This window comes from Hirsutella rhossiliensis, assembly GCF_020360975.1.
Source record: "Hirsutella rhossiliensis strain HR02 chromosome Unknown scaffold00026, whole genome shotgun sequence".
Lineage (NCBI taxonomy): Eukaryota > Fungi > Ascomycota > Sordariomycetes > Hypocreales > Ophiocordycipitaceae > Hirsutella > Hirsutella rhossiliensis.
Window position 1 is genome coordinate 83,622 of NW_025408692.1, and position 15,294 is coordinate 98,915.

Genomic DNA, 15,294 nt, shown 5'->3' on the forward strand with positions numbered 1-15,294 from the left:
CCCACCAGGTCTCTCTCTCGCACCTTCGACACGAGCATGATGCCGTCTAGAGTTCGGCAGCGCGATAGCTGCACGTACAGGCCGTACGGGTCGCACTGCGAGGGCACCACCGTTCCATCCATCTTCGTCGTCCGTGTCCTCGCAGCTCGAGGGCCACGCGCTCCAGCGTTTTGCCCTGCACCTTGTAGTCCGTGCACGCGAACGCTGCTGCGCACGGCAAACCCTTTCGGCTGACGTCGTTGCGTTGCCACGGCCTTTTTCGCTGGCACTGTATCTTAACGGTCATGGGTGTCAACAAGATCGTGCCCGGCGGCATCCCGACGAAGTGGAGATATCTCGTCGTCTCCGATTCGAGAATGATCCCCGCCGGCGGCCCGAAGTGGATCGTCATATCGGCCGAGATCCGATGCCCCGGGTACGCCTTGTCGACAATGACCTCCAGGAGGACACGCAGAGAACCGAGGCTTCATTGGTACCCAAGATCACCTTTGCAAATACCAAGAAAACGGCCAGCTAGGCATTGAGGGCCTCATCATGGAGACGCCGGCTGAGGCCGTGATCATGGTGGGGCGAAGCGCGTCGCCTGCGTCGACACCCGCGAAAAGATCGACACGCGTCGTGAGGCCAAGCACCAAAATTCGAGAAGCCGCGCGACAGCCCGACGATCTGGCGGAGAAGACAACACGCGCAACTAGGCTTGCAACGCGCATTGCCTCGGACGATGTCGCCATCAGTGACGCGACTGAGCGGCGCAAAGTTGCCAGCAGCAGCAGTGGCGCGAACGAAGGCCGAGCCATGCTCCAGAAAGTTCTCGAACTCTTGAGCGAGTCACGTCAAGAAACGCACTGAGATGAGCTTCGTCACATCCGAGCGCAGTTAGAGACCCTGGCTACGCCCGCATCTTCTCTGCAGAGCAGTCCGCAGATGTCGTATGCGAGCGCTGCAGGGTCATCGCCGACGATCCAGACAATGAACCGGGGCACCGTACCAGCAGCTAAATCGGCACGAACAGCCGTCAGCGATAGTCTCTACTGTACGGTGGACACATCACGAGTCGAAGAAGCGAACAGGTGCCAGACGCAGATCGGCAACATCCGAAAGGCCATAGAGAGCGACATGAGAAAGAGTCAGAGGCAGGAGACTTGGAAATGCGCAGCGGTCGTGACAGACGCTCGAAACCCCGACCGGATCAAAATTTTATGCAGAGACCAAACCGAGTTGAAGCAGGTCAAGGAAGCAGCGCAGAAGACGGTAACTTCGGGAGCCAGGGTACTGAGAGATCAGCTTTACCCTGTCAAAGTCGACAACACCAAGCGTACCGCAGTGCTGGACGCCGAAGGCAACGTTCTGCCGGGCGCAGCTGAGGCGCTCGGAGCCGAGAATTACGTCACGATTGCCAAGATCACCTGGCTTAGCAACAGAAAGAAAGCGTACGGGTCAATGGTGATCTATGTCACTAAAGAGAGTGACGCGCAAAGACTTCTGGACGGCGTGTGGTTCGATGTTGCGGGAGAGTCCGCCTGCACCAATGTTTTGAACGCCGCGTAGGACCGATTCAGTGCTTCAACTGTCAAGAGATGGGACACAAGGCGTTTTCATGCAAGAAGCCGCAAAGATGTGGCAGATGCGCGAAAGCAGAACATCACCACAGAGAATGCAAGGAGACAGTGCCAAGTGCGTGCCCTGCGGTGGACCACACGAATCGTACAGCCGGAACTGTCGGGCGCGGAACCCTGGGGATGAGACGCAGGCAGCGTCTGGCCCTTCGGACTAAGCAGCGGAAGTGAGAATCCACTTAGGATCGATTATGGCACTAACCTTCAACAATACTAACACACAGGTATTCGACTTCGGATTTCGACAGACCGCGCTTCAGCTGCTGAAGGTAGGACGCTGAACACTTGGAGAAATTGGCCTTCAAGCAGGCCTGTCACGGAGAGTAGCGGCGAGGTTGGTGTAGCGTATGCTGACCCGTGGGGCTTAAGGTGTTACGCATTAATGTATTGAAATGTCAGTAGCTTTTACGTCTAGGCCCTATAGGAGAAATCCTCCGGGTGAAATACACATACATACATACAATGACCTCCACCGCCGAGTAGCTCGCGCCGTTCACTAGCTTCAGCCCCTGGTGGGTGTTGTGGTTCACGACGATGGGCATCCCGGCCACGAACATGAAGACGGCCGGCACCGGGATCGCGCTATCGTCGCCCTGGTTGAGTATCATGATCGCCTCTTCCTCCGTCGGCAGCTCCTCCTTCCACTTGTGCTCGGAGATGAAAATGCGCATCGTCGACCGCTGCTGGACCCGGAACGCCAGGCTCGCCTCCATGTTCAGGTTCCACCGATTCCTATTGAGCGGCGTCACCACGGTGATGCCCGTCTCCAAGGGATCCGCCTTCCGATCTCGGTAGCACCTTGAGTTGAGGAGGTTTAGATCCGTCCGATCCTGCACGCCTAGACGGATCCGCTTCAGCAGCCTCTGCAGCTCCGGGTCGCCGGCGGCGCGCATCTGCTCGTCCAGCATGACGACCGTCGTGAACCTCTTCCACAGTGCGTGCGCTTTGTCGTGCTGGTGACGCTGCTCGGCCTTGAACGAGTTGTCTACGTCCCACGAGATGGCCGCGCTAGGCAGGACGATCGACCTCTCTTGGACCGGCCGGAACTGCTGAAAATCTCCGCAGAAGAGGACGATGGGGATCCCCCCGAAATCTTGCCGCGATCCGCGAAGCCGGCGAAGCCGCTCGTTCACGGCGTGCAGCGTCCGCGCCCCGAGCATGCTCACCTCGTCGATGACGAGCACATCCTTCTCCTGCCAATCCATTCGAGACTGGCCGTGGATGAACCGCTCCGCCTGTTTCGGCAGCCGCACCCCGTCAAGGTCTTTGACCATGTTCGCGCCCCCCGCCCCTTGGTCTTTAGTGAACCCGCAGGCGGAGTGGATCGTGATGCCGTTGATCCGCGCCGCCGCAGTCCCCGACGTCGCCGTGATCAGCAGACGATTCGAAAGGCTCTTTTTACTGAACAGCTCGACGAGTGCCTCGATGATTCGCGACTTGCCGGTACCGCCCTCGCCACCAACGAACTGGCGCAGCTGGCAGGCATCGCCCCCGTCGGTCTGCTGCATCAAATCGAGCTGGCGGCATATTATCAGAAAAGCGATGGACTGCCTCTTGTTCAGCGTCAGCCGTGTTGCCAACACCTTGCCCGCCGCGAGGGAGGAGGTTGATGGGCCAAACTGAACGTCCATTCCCGCCCCTGCGTCGATAGCGGTCTCGTCGGAGTCGGCCATCGTCATTTCGACCTCGTCCTCCCCGAAACCGGTCATCACCCTTCGCAACGCTGCGCGGCGATCGCTTTCCCAGGCGGCGGGCGTGCTTTGTATCCCTTGGATCATCCTCTCCCTCCTTCGAGGCACTTACCTGCTGCGACTTGATAGCCTTGACCTGATCCTGCGGCGGTAGTGCGGCCCCGAAAATACCCGCCCTGGCATGCTTAACCGCCTCTCCTCGTTCGATCAGCGCCGTGGCCTCGAGCTCGGCCGTCGAGCGCAGCGCCGATTGCTGAAACCGACAGAGCTGCTGTATCATTGCCATGAGCTCCGGCGACTTGGCCGTCACCTGATTCGCTCCCACTGCACCTCGGACGACGTCGATGAGCCGCGTTGCGTCTCCGATGCTGTTGGGCTGATATGTCGCTGCAGACTCCGCGCCCGCCTCGCCTGCTCCACCCTCCTCGACGTGTGCGACCGTCGGGTCGCCATCGCCGGACGAGGCTGCCCATTGCTTGGCGTCGCGTTTTGCGTCTTCGGCGGATCGTCGAAGCAGCTGCACGTTGTCGACGAGACGTGATATTCTCGGGGCCATAGCGTCTCGAGCCCGCGCCCAGATGCTGTTGATCTCACCTGTTCCTTCGCCCAGGAAGGACTCCCACGGCACGAACAGCGCAAGATGCTGCACGGCTGCCCTTCAGGGGTGGGTTAGCCTCTCCGATAATGCCCGCTGACAGAGCAGTTGCCATACACACCTCCGGTAGCACGACTCGTCATCGTAGGTGAAGTCCTTGCTCAGGTAGCCGTCGAGGCAGGCGGTAGCGTGCTTGCCCGGCCGCCTGAGCACCTGAACCCAGCGTCGTCCCGGCGCCCATCCATCCTCGAAAGACATCTCCCCCAAGCCGCCCAGCTCGTCGTTGCCGATGCGTTTCAGTCTGACGATCGATATGTAGTCATACAGGCATAGGCCTTTCAGCAGCTCTCCCGGTGCTGGTACGCCTCGACGTGGGAGATTCTCAGGCCTTCTTCTTCGACGACGACCGACTCATCCAAGGTGTCATCCGTAGCCGCAGCGCCACTGGCTTCTCGGAGATGCCGCCATCGCCGAAAGACTTCCCAGTACAGCAGAGAACAGTTCAGGTACGCCCACGCGCTGCTGTCGGTGAACTCGGCCGGATATCCGAGAAGGTGAGCGACGACCTCGACCTGTGATAGCGGACGCTCCGTGAACACGCGGTTCGCCACTCTCATCAGGAACTGTCGCGTCCTGTTCCCTTGACAGGGTCATCGGTGGCAGCGTCTCCGCCACCGTCCCGCCCTCCGTTGGCCGTGCCATCACCTGTTGAGGCGGCCAGGAGCTCGGCCGCGGCCGCCACACGCTTCCACACCGGGTCCTCCACCTTGGTCGCGTAGTTCGTGACATAATAGATGAGGGCCATTGTCTTGCGCTGCGTCGCAATGAAGGAAATATCATGGTTGTGCCGGAGCCCGACAGCAATAGCCTCGTTCCATCGATTGACCATGCTGTGTGTCCTCCGGATCTGCAGCACCCCGTCTGCCGTGAGGGCGGTCTTGTCGACTAACCTCCATGGCGCCTTGAACCGGCAGAGGTCCCTTTCCGCCCTCCTTTGCCCAAGGAGTACTTCACACAGGTCGGGCTATGCGTGTGCACCTGCGTCGCGCCGGCACAGAAGTTGGCCTCCTCGATAAACGCGGCCGAGAACTGCGCGGCGTTGTCCAGCAGGGAACCAATACCGCCCGTCACAGATCGCTCCGCTTGCACGGCGCAAAAACTTTCCTGGTCCAGATCCTGCCTTGCACGTCAACCCGGCCCCACTTGGCCATCAGAAGAGTACTTCAGGCTCCCGGTGGCACATCTTAGGTAGGCATTCTTACCTCTGAGAAGACGCTATCGATGTATCGGACGATTCGCTCGCGATACGCCGCCTGATCCTCCCCGTGGATGTCGGCAAGCATCGAGCTGAGATGCGCGTTCCCGTGCAGCCAGAGCAAGCCGTGAACATGAAGCGCCCTCGTTCGTTCGTCTCCACGGCGCCATAGTACTTGCCGATGCGCCCGAATACCGACTCTTCACCGACCTTCACGTAATGATCGAAGAACAGCTTCATCTCGCGGTGGAAGAACACGGCCGAGCTCATGGGATCCGATATCGCCAGCCGTGCCCGCTTATACGCATCCCCAAGGCCTTCTAAGAACTCCTCGGCCGCGTCGGGATCGCGTGTGCGGTATGCCGCCAGTCGCAGCTTCACCGGGTTCGTAATGTCGTTCGGGTTGATGGTGAACCAGATGGCCGGCACGCCATATCCGACGATGAGCGACTGGATTTTCCGCCGCATATTGAGACGGACCTCTCTCGACATGGGCTGCCGGTGGCCGTAAAGCGAGAGGCTCCTGAGAAGCTCCTTCACGTCACCATCGGTCGTCTTACCCGAGCTCTCCAACTCGACCCTCGCCGCCGCTAGCCTTTCTGTGGTCATCGAACGCACGATGCGCTCTACCTTGCGGAAGTTCTTCCTCCCCACACTCAACATGCTGACCCGGCGGTTCCTCGACCGCACCCCCATGTTGAAGACGAGAAATGCGAAGATGTGGTGCAGTGCAAATCGACCACCATGGCGCCGGAGCACGATCTCGGCCCACGCCTGAAGGTTCAAGCTTCGAGACGATACGGGGTCTCCCGCGGCCGCCTCTGCCTCGACAGCCCTGCCTCGCAAGTTGGCCGTGACCTTCCCGCGTCGACCATGGTCTCTTCAACCAGCCTTGGTCCCCAACGCCAAATGGGAACAGGGTCGGGAACGTCCTGGCAAAGAAGGACGCCTCAAAGGAATCGGTAAACTCACCCCCCCGCGAAACCCGGATGTATGGCTCACAACCACCGTCGCCACGCCCCCGAACCCCCCCGGCTAGGGACCCGACCCACGCTCTCGGGCCCGCACGGCCGTCGTCGGCACCTTCACCAACAGCGTCACAGGCAAACTGCAGCTTCTCCACGTCCGCGACGTCTGGCGGTCCGTCGAGCGCGAACATGCCAGAAGACGTCACCTCGTTGATCGCTGGAACGTTCTGGTCGGGGCAGGCGTCACTTCCATCGCGAACCGCGCCTTCTCCGTTGGGCCCGTGACCTTCACCCTGGCCGCCGGCTTCTTGTCCTTGGTTGAGCAGGGCGAAGAGCTCCTCGATCTCCACCGCGCCCTCCTCGTCCATGGCGCGTTCCGTGGGCGGCACAACGTGCGCCGTCCGCGCTTTCTCCCACCCAGACGGCTCGTTCCGCTCCATACGATCGCACACCGACGACGGTACCCCGTGTATCGAGTCTCCCAGCTCTCCATCTCCGCCGCGTCGATCTCGATCTCGGCGTAGTGGGGTTGTTCCGCTTCAGCCAGACAAGGGCCCTCTCGACCACCCGCCGCCTCACCGACAAGAGACTCGACAGGTCGCTCGGTGCCGGCTTCTCCGCGCCCTGCCACGAGATGTGGATCTCGTCCAGTGCTTGCAAAGGGGTGCGGGAGCACTTTGGTGGCCAGCTCCTGCACATTGTTCGGAAACACCGTGATGTGGCCCTGACATGCCTCGGATACTTCACGCTCTGCCTCTGCCCGCCCGGAATGCTATATCTCGTGACAAACCCGTAACATGAGTTCAGCGAGATGAGCTTCTCTTCGACCGGCGTCAGTCCCTTGAGCTCATCGGGAACATGTGCTCGCAGCCAAGGCGACTGTGAAGGTGGATCGCCGGCGACAGGCTCCTGCGCGCCAGGCATCGGCCACACTCGGCGCACACCGACACGGACTCGCCCTCAGGAAAGCAACTCCGGCATGAAAATGGTGAGCGGCCGCCCTTTGGTACGCAACTTGACAGTCAATGATCCCATGTAATCTCCTCAACTCTCCTCGTACACTTGCGGTAGCACACCATGCAGGTCCGTATCGGCAACGTGCTCGCATCGTGGAACGCCTGATAGAAGTCTCGCACCGTCGACACCTTCCTCTCGAGCGGTATTGGCGTGCACCACGTCTGATCGTTAGACAATCTCTCCTTCAAGGCAAAGTCTTCCTCCAAAAAGCGCAGCACACTCGCCAGGTCTTCGGCCTGCAGCTCCCGTCTCCTATGCCTTCCGATTCCACTTCGGACCTGTTTTATCGGGCGCCCATCCCGGCTAGGAAGACGGGCTCTCTTCTCCCGCCTCCGGGACTGCCTCTGTCCGCGCAGCGAGCCGTCCGCTGCCTCTGCTGCGCCATCGTCCACACCCACCTGTGTGTGCCCTTGGCCGCCGAACCGGTCCCCGACGGAGCTTGGGCAAACCCCATGCAATCGATGCTGCAAATTGCGCCGTTCGTCTTAGGTCTTGGAAAGTCGTATCCTTGGGCTGGATAGGTCGGAGCGTCGGTCCCTTTTTCGAACGAACACCCGGGACACCGCCGGTCGCCGCCTTATCTCCCTGCCCGTCACCTTCAGGACCCCTCTCCTGGGGCAAAACGGCCGATGAAGGGTGGACTGTTAGAGCCCACTGCCCCCTGGTCTCCACGTTCTGTAGGCAACACGAACCTCGGAAGCGGACTCGGTGACTGACGTTGCGCGGAATTTCCGCTGCTGACCAAATTACGGGACTTCCGTGCTCTGCTTGACCGCAAACCGCCTCGCGGCGGTCTTCTCGGCAGTGACTTTGCGATCGCCTCTGCATGCTTTCTCCATGCGGTTTCTTCGACCGCAGACTGCTTAGGCTGAATCAGCCGGAACGTTAATGCTTCATTCGCCACTGATCTGTATCTCCCGAACCGCCCCAACCTTGTCTCCCGTGCTCCGTGCCCTTCTCGGAGTTGCCCTGTATCATCTCCGCACCCCGAAACAGGCACTCCCCCGTTCCTACCCTCTTCTCCATCCTCGACTGACAACGAACAGGCTCCACGGTGAGCGGCCGCCTCGCCTAGCTTCCCTGCAGGACTGTCCGCCATGCTACTGCCTCCTCGACGTCGACTAGCGTGGATTGGCAACAAGCTAGAAAGTTTTGGCTCCGGAGCACTTCCACTTGGATAATCTCGCTTCTTGGCGTACACTATTTCTTTCCGAGTGGGAAGCTTCCTAACGATCACTACTCTCATGGCCGTGGCGTTTCTTCCCTTATAATGCTTGCCTATGGTACCGAGGCGATGCAATACTACTACCCCTTTGTAATCCCCCATTTACCCTCCCTATGTGCGTCCACCGTCCCGGCCCTCGGCTGGTCTCCACGTGCGACCTGCTACCCCAGCTTTGCCAAAGGCGGCCCTTCCATCGCCGTGCTCTTTTGCGCACTCCAGCGAATCCCTGGCTACTGCCGACCTCCGGCACATGGGGGTGGCCGCGCCGACCGCCCGCCGCACACTTCCAACCATACTCTCCGGCCCTTCCAACGCCGTCCCACCCACCTTGCGCATCAGTTGCTCCATCAATATCTGCCACTCCACCTCGTCGAGCAACAGCCAAAAGGCTGCCGGCGATAACATGTCCACGGTGTCCCTCGTGCAACCGGACTACCCGGCTAGGTTTGCTCCCCTCGCCACCACCAACGTCGCATCAACGGCCTTCATGCTAAAGCGACAGCCAGGATCCCCCTGCCTGTCCTCTTGTAGTCGCTAGCCACCGGAGTTTCGACTTGCAAACCCTCCTGGAGAGTTCTCGTGACCAACTCGCATCCTCCTCCTCAGGTCGTCCCCTATATCCGACTTCACCGTGTCCCAATAGTGGACTCTACACGGTCGGCACCCGCCTCGCTCAGCCGCACGCAATGCCCATCCAACTACCGACGACCGTCAAAAAGGGACCCCTGCAATACTACCATAACCTCTTTCTTTCCTTCACTCTCATTCGTTATTGTCGCCTTTGCTATCTACTCCATGCAACGATGACACCGAAGGGTACTGCTGGACTTTCTTTCTCCGCAGACTTACCCACACTAACCTTACTGTTCGCCGACCTCCAACTTCTCGCGACATAGTCATCACCCCTACTCAACTTCCAACCCCCGGCTCCCTACTTCACTCACGACCATAGAACCAGATGGTCGAGACTGTTCAAGAACCTCGCCAGCTCATTCCCGCATACCCCCCGCTTCTGATCTATCACCTAGGTAGCATTCTCTGACTCTTAAGTCTCCCCGACCCTAGCCGCGAGCCCTCTTTCGAGCAGCAAGAAAACCTGCTTTATAGGATGCCCACCTCCACTCTGCGTAACCCCTCATTTACACTTCCACGGTGACTACATCTGCCATGTTCTCACGATGTCGGCCTCCCAGCTCAACGTCGATACCTCGTCCTCCCCGCGGCAACCTCTTGACAGCGAGAAAAATGCTGGCGCCGACATGTCCATGATGGCCTTTGTCCAGCCCGGCTGCCCGGCTAGGTTCGCCTACCAGAATGAGCATCGTGTCAAAGGGCTCAACGCAGAAACCCTAGCGAGGGTCTTCCTTCCACGCCCTCATGGCTGTCGACTCCGGGTATGCAGCAATCCGGTCAGATACTGGCAATCCATCGACCTGCATCTTCTTCAGCCTTAATATTTCCATATACAACCAACAGATAATCTCCTCGGAATGGACCGAACAATGGTTCTTCATGGTCGGCCGTGTTCATCCCTTTGCCCTGACGTGGGAAATCGAGCGACGTGATGGCTTGGAGTCGGACGATGATAACATCACAGAATACACCGTCCCCGCGCTTATAGTCCGCGATCACAGCTACCAACCGTGAGTCTATGCTCCAAATCTCTCTGTCGCCACTGCCCTCCCTGACGATATCCATAGAATTGTCACTCGCACCTCAGCTCGGTGGATACTTTCCCAACGATACAACCCATTGTCTCCTTCACGGGACCTGTCATCGGCTCCGGCCGCGACCTCCTGCATGGAAACTCGGCTGCGGCCCTTGACGACACCCAGCTGAGCTGCTGCGGCTTTGTCCAGCTCTCCACCTTTATTTGTCCTGGGATTCCCGGCAAACCCCTTCAAGGGCTTTCACCCTTCCAAGTTTTCGTCATCTTCCCATTCACGCTAATCCTTGGACCTCCCTATGCAAGAAGATGACCGAGAGGCGCGACAGCCAGTTCCAGTCGAACACTCTCTTCACCTGTACGGGCAAAATCGCCGGCTTACTGGATCACCAGATCATGAAACATGCCCCGGCTTTCGACCAAGACTATATCTTCATCGTCGTCCCCGACACGTGGACTTTCCACGACAAGGCCATGTCCGACCAGGCTTCTGCAACACAACTACTGCCGACGACACCCAAGAGCGCGGTCGGCAATCCTCGGACTATAGCGTTGCGTTGGCCAGGTTTACCTCTACGAAGAAACCCAAGGCCGCCCAAAGCCCCGCCTCCCCCACGCCGCATGCTTCTGGCCCAGTCGATCCCCTTATGCTGGCATCAAGTCGGTCATTGCCCGATCCCTACCAAACCCCAACCAAGAGACCGCGACTTTCTCCCGAAACTTCCACCATAATCACCGACTGTGACGGTCAAGACTCCCAAATCCGATACCTCCTCCTTTCTGTCCCCGGAAGACCCAGCAGAGTCAGAGACGGACACCGAACAGGTCAATCACCAAGACACATCCGCCTCTGGCTCTATCAGACCTCCCGCGTCGATATCTTCCCGACCACTGCGCGCCCGACGTCCGCCCAAGAATATTCTCTAAACTTTAAAGCATCAAACGAAACAATACAACATGACAACATGTCTCATCATCCTCAAAATCAACTGCCAAAGGCTCGAATAGCACATTCTCTTCTCTTCTTGTTCTCCTTTTCATGAAGACGATCAAGTCAAAACTTCCCCAATATACTCCTTATTCTGTTTATACCTACGACTTATACCGGTAGCACATGTAAATTTTCCGAGCCTTCCACTCGCCCAGACATGCATTACCCACTCACATCTCTCTTCAACCCTGCCGTCTCTCCACGCCCTTTGAGTTTGCGCCTTTAAACAAAATCTCCCTCCAGCGGCCTAGCCTGCCTCCCCGACGCTCTGTCTCGGTTTCACTCACGATAATGCTCTACGTCTCTCGCCGTGTCTCGTATCTCGACCTCACTCTTCTTCCTGTCTCCAATCTACTGTCGCCAACTCTCTCTCTCTCTGTAGCCAACTCTTCTCCGGTTCTCTTGTCGCCAAATTTCGTTCCGAAAGGCTTCTTTGCGCGAGCCGCGGCTGGCGAGCCTTCCTCTCGTGCCTTGAGGAACGAAAGGACTTATGCCCGCGCCGCCTCCCGACCTTTTGGCCCCCGGAATCCCCGCCTCTGATTGGCCGGCTTTCCCCTCCCCCCCGTATCCCGGCTTCTGGTTGGTCCACCTTGGCGCGTCCTGCCCCATTAGTCGACAATTTGCCTCTTCCGTCTTTTGGCCTCCTCGCCCTCCTCGTTCGACCGTTCCCGCCCCGACCTTGACGACCTCAAATCTTGTGTCTGCGGAAGGCTTCCCCCTTCCTCCGCGGCCTCGACCTCGTCGCCGAGCCAGCGCAGCGCCTCCCGGACGGTCCTGTCGCTTAGCCCTCCAGCCTCGCCTGTGCTGCGGTCATCTCCCGGGGACCCGGTTTCCCACCAGGTCCCTCTCCCGCACCTTCGACACGAGCATGATGCCGTCCAGCGTCGGGCACCGCGATAGCTGCACGTACAGGCTGTACGGGTCGCACTGCGACGGGACGGCGCGTCCGCCGACGTTGGTCGTCCTCGTGCCCCGCAACTCGAGCGCCACGCGCTCCAGCGTTCCCCCCTGCACCTTGTAGTCCGTGCACGCGAAGGCGGCGGCGCACGGCAGGCCCTTGCGGCTGACGTCGTTCTGCTGCCACGGTCGCTTCCGCTGACGCTGGATCCTGACGCTCATGGGCGTCAGCAGGATCGTGCCGGGCGGCATTCCGACGAAGTGGAAGTCCTTGGTCGTCTCCGACCCCAGTATGATTGCCGCCGGCGGCCCGAAGTGGATCGCCATGCCGGCCGAGATGCGATGCCCGGGGTGCGCCTTGTCGACGATGACCTCCGCCGCCGTGTAGCTGGCGCCGTTCACCAGCTTCAGGCCCTGGTGGGTGTTGCGGTTCACGACGACCGGCATCCCCGGCACGAACATGAAGACGGCCGGCACCGGGATCGCGCTGTCGTCGCCCTGGTTCAGCATCATGATGGCCTCTTCCTCGGTCGGCAGGCCGTCCTTCCACTTGTGCTCGGAGAGGAAGATGCGCAGCGTCGACCGCCGCTGGGTCTGGAACGTCAGGCTCGCCTCCATGTTGAGGTTCTCCGCTGGAACCATCTTGCTCGATCAACTGGCGGCTTCGGTTGAAGCGCCTTTTCTATGTCTGCCAAGCTGATCGCTTGTATCGAGAACGCGTCGCACGTCTGGCGTCTCTTTGCACGCCGGCACTCTGCCGTGAACACGGCTGCCGACACAAGTCTTGCGCTTCGAATTGCGCGTACTTTGGCGGGCTCTTCCTGCCCCACGAGGCGTATCGTCACGCCTGCTCTTCCGTGGTACACTTGCCGCTTAGCAGCGTCGTACACGACCTGGTTCCTCCATCCAAGGCCGGCCAAGGAACATATCCTGGCCGAGGCTTGGGACGACGTACGCAAAGGTGCGTTCGTCAAAACCGGCGGTCTCCACAACGACAGCCACAACTCCCGGCGACGTGACACTTTCTGAGGACTCCGAGAATCCCCCGATCTCTCGAGGCTTCGAATCAACGAGAGGGATCCGAAACTTCCGGACGACCGCTTCGTCAATCACGGCATAGCAGTCACATCCACTATCGACTAGGACGCGTATCGGATTGCCTCTGTTGAGCCGTGCGTTAACGAGCACGGGTCGACTATTCATACGCGGCTTGAACGCCTCCCAGTCTTGGACATCTGCCTTCGAAGGCCCCGGCGCCCGCTTTCGCACCGGGGCTAGTCTTTTCCATCGGCTCGTCATCCCCATTGGATGTTGCGGCCGACTCGAATCATCGCTAGCATCCGGCTGCTTCACCCGGGCGGCTCCTGACCGTTTTTTCTTCGCTTCGCCAGGAAAGACCAAATGAGCTGGGCATTCCGCGACGAGATGACCCTTCCGGCCGCATCGGTAACAGCGGCGCTCGTTCTTGGGCGCCGCATCTGCGTTGCGACGTTTCTTCGGCTCGTGACTTGTACGGCTGACATCTGCCATCTTGGTATCTCCGTCTGCGTCGCGGCCTCGACTATCATGGGTTGCACCACCGCTTCGAAGGGCGTTCCTTTTCTACACATTCTAGACCTGAGGACAGCCTTTGAAGAGATTGGACCCATTCCGAGTACGTGGAGCGAGTGGGCGCCGCGTAGACAGTTGCCAGTCGCAACTCCGGACTCAGGGCGCCCTCCAGGTAGCTGATTTTGACTTCTTCCGGCCAGGTGGCGCCGCCGGAATCAGCGAGTTCTTTCTCGAAGCGAGGAGCAGTGTCGCAAAGCTTTCCTTGTCTCTTTGCCTCAAGGATCGCAATTTGTCCAGCGCGCGAGTCCTGGCGTTCGGGTCCCCGTAGCACTCTTCCAAATATTGGAGGTACTGGTCCGGATCTGAGTCTCCACCCTTCCTCCGGCTTCTACATACGCGATCGTCATTTGCTGAGGCACCCCTAGTCGCGCGTAAATGTAGGCGAACTGGTCCGCCTTATTCCCAATTACCCTTCCGTCTACACGAAGCTTGTTCTTCATCTCGCTCAGCCAAGCGCGAAACTTGGATCGAACGCCCTCGAATCGCGGTGGGTCTGGGAGAGTCGGCCTAGTCTTCCGCAATGGTGTGTCGACCAAACGATTCAGTTCATGCAGAGGTTCCGCTCTGCTCTCCGACTCGGTCCCCAAGAGCGTTGGTCTCGAGGTCGTCAGACTGTCTTGCAGCAGTTGAATCTGCTCGCGCGTGGCGTCGCGATCGGCATCGCGGTCGGCACGCAAACCTTGCATCTGTTCAGCCATCTGGCTCATCATCTGCATGACGAGCTGGGAGGTTCGCTCGGGAGCTCCCGTCTGCAAGGGTTGAGTCCATCGGTAGTGAGCTCTAGATATGTAAGAGGCTGGCCCGGAGTTTACTCAACAAGCAGGTGCCTATGTGTTGTCTATCTAGAGCTAAAGAGGAAAGGCTGAACTCGAGGCGAAGCCTCGAGTCCGAGCTTATATCGCCTCTTATAGAATGTTCTCGCAACTCCGGGCCGCGGCGGCCGGTGTTTCCATCCGAGCATGATCCACCGGACCCGGTACAGCCGGGTCCACCAAGGGCACAGCCCGTGACAAGTGGCGATGTTACTCGCAACGCCGCTGTTGCCTGCTAGGCAACCGATACTGCGTAATCACGCGACGGACCTTTCATTTGTGTATAAAGAGCTGCACAACCCCGTGCGTTCGTTCGTTCACTTCTTGTTCTTCAGATAATTCTCATTCAATTGCCTGATGCCATCTCTGACCCATGTGGAGCCAAAATGTCTGACACCGCATGTCTAAAATAAGCGTCGATGCTAGTACCTTGTAAGACAGGCAGCAAGAGCACCTAGCCGAGCAGAGTCTCCGCACGTTGGCTTCGGCTTCGCATTCACGCGCAAGGTTATCCACCTGGCAGTTGCCACTAACCGCTAAGTGCCGGCTCGCAAGGCGCCGGTAACGACCACGCCGTTGCCAGTAATCGCTCGGCTGCGAGTTCCTGTCAACCAGGGGCTGCCAGTAACCTATGGGCGTCGGTTGTCGGTACCTCAAAGGGACCGGTAACCTCCGGGCGCTTAGCCATACGCTGCTAGTAACACCCATGAGAGAGGTGCCAGTAACCATTGTGGAGCAGAGTTCGGTCACCAGTACCATGCCCCACCCCCCTTTCGGTAACACCCACCTTTCGGTAGCGCATTAGAAAATATCCCCACCAAAAACCATCAATTTCACTTACACCGATTCCAGCCAGCTTTGAAGATATTCACAAGCCGTCACTTGGTAGATAGAGGATTGATTGAATTCTACTTTTCGATGGTTGAATGTTTGTACAAGGGTCTGTGGCC

At 59.0% G+C, this 15,294-nt stretch overlaps 1 protein-coding gene across 1 annotated transcript; it reads right to left on the reverse strand.

The window, feature by feature from the left end:
* Nucleotides 1-1,813: 1,813 nt before the first annotated feature.
* HRG_11902 (PIF1-like helicase domain-containing protein) lies at nucleotides 1,814-6,493 on the reverse strand (the record flags this gene model as incomplete). Its single annotated transcript, XM_044870372.1, has 11 exons — nucleotides 1,814-1,927; nucleotides 2,078-3,255; nucleotides 3,329-3,963; nucleotides 4,024-4,115; nucleotides 4,310-4,542; nucleotides 4,608-4,809; nucleotides 4,853-4,894; nucleotides 4,941-5,078; nucleotides 5,165-5,249; nucleotides 5,357-5,978; nucleotides 6,049-6,493. 11 exons carry the CDS (start codon nucleotides 6,491-6,493, stop codon nucleotides 1,814-1,816), a joined length of 3,786 nt encoding a protein of 1,261 aa, XP_044714548.1.
* Nucleotides 6,494-15,294: the final 8,801 nt, after the last annotated feature.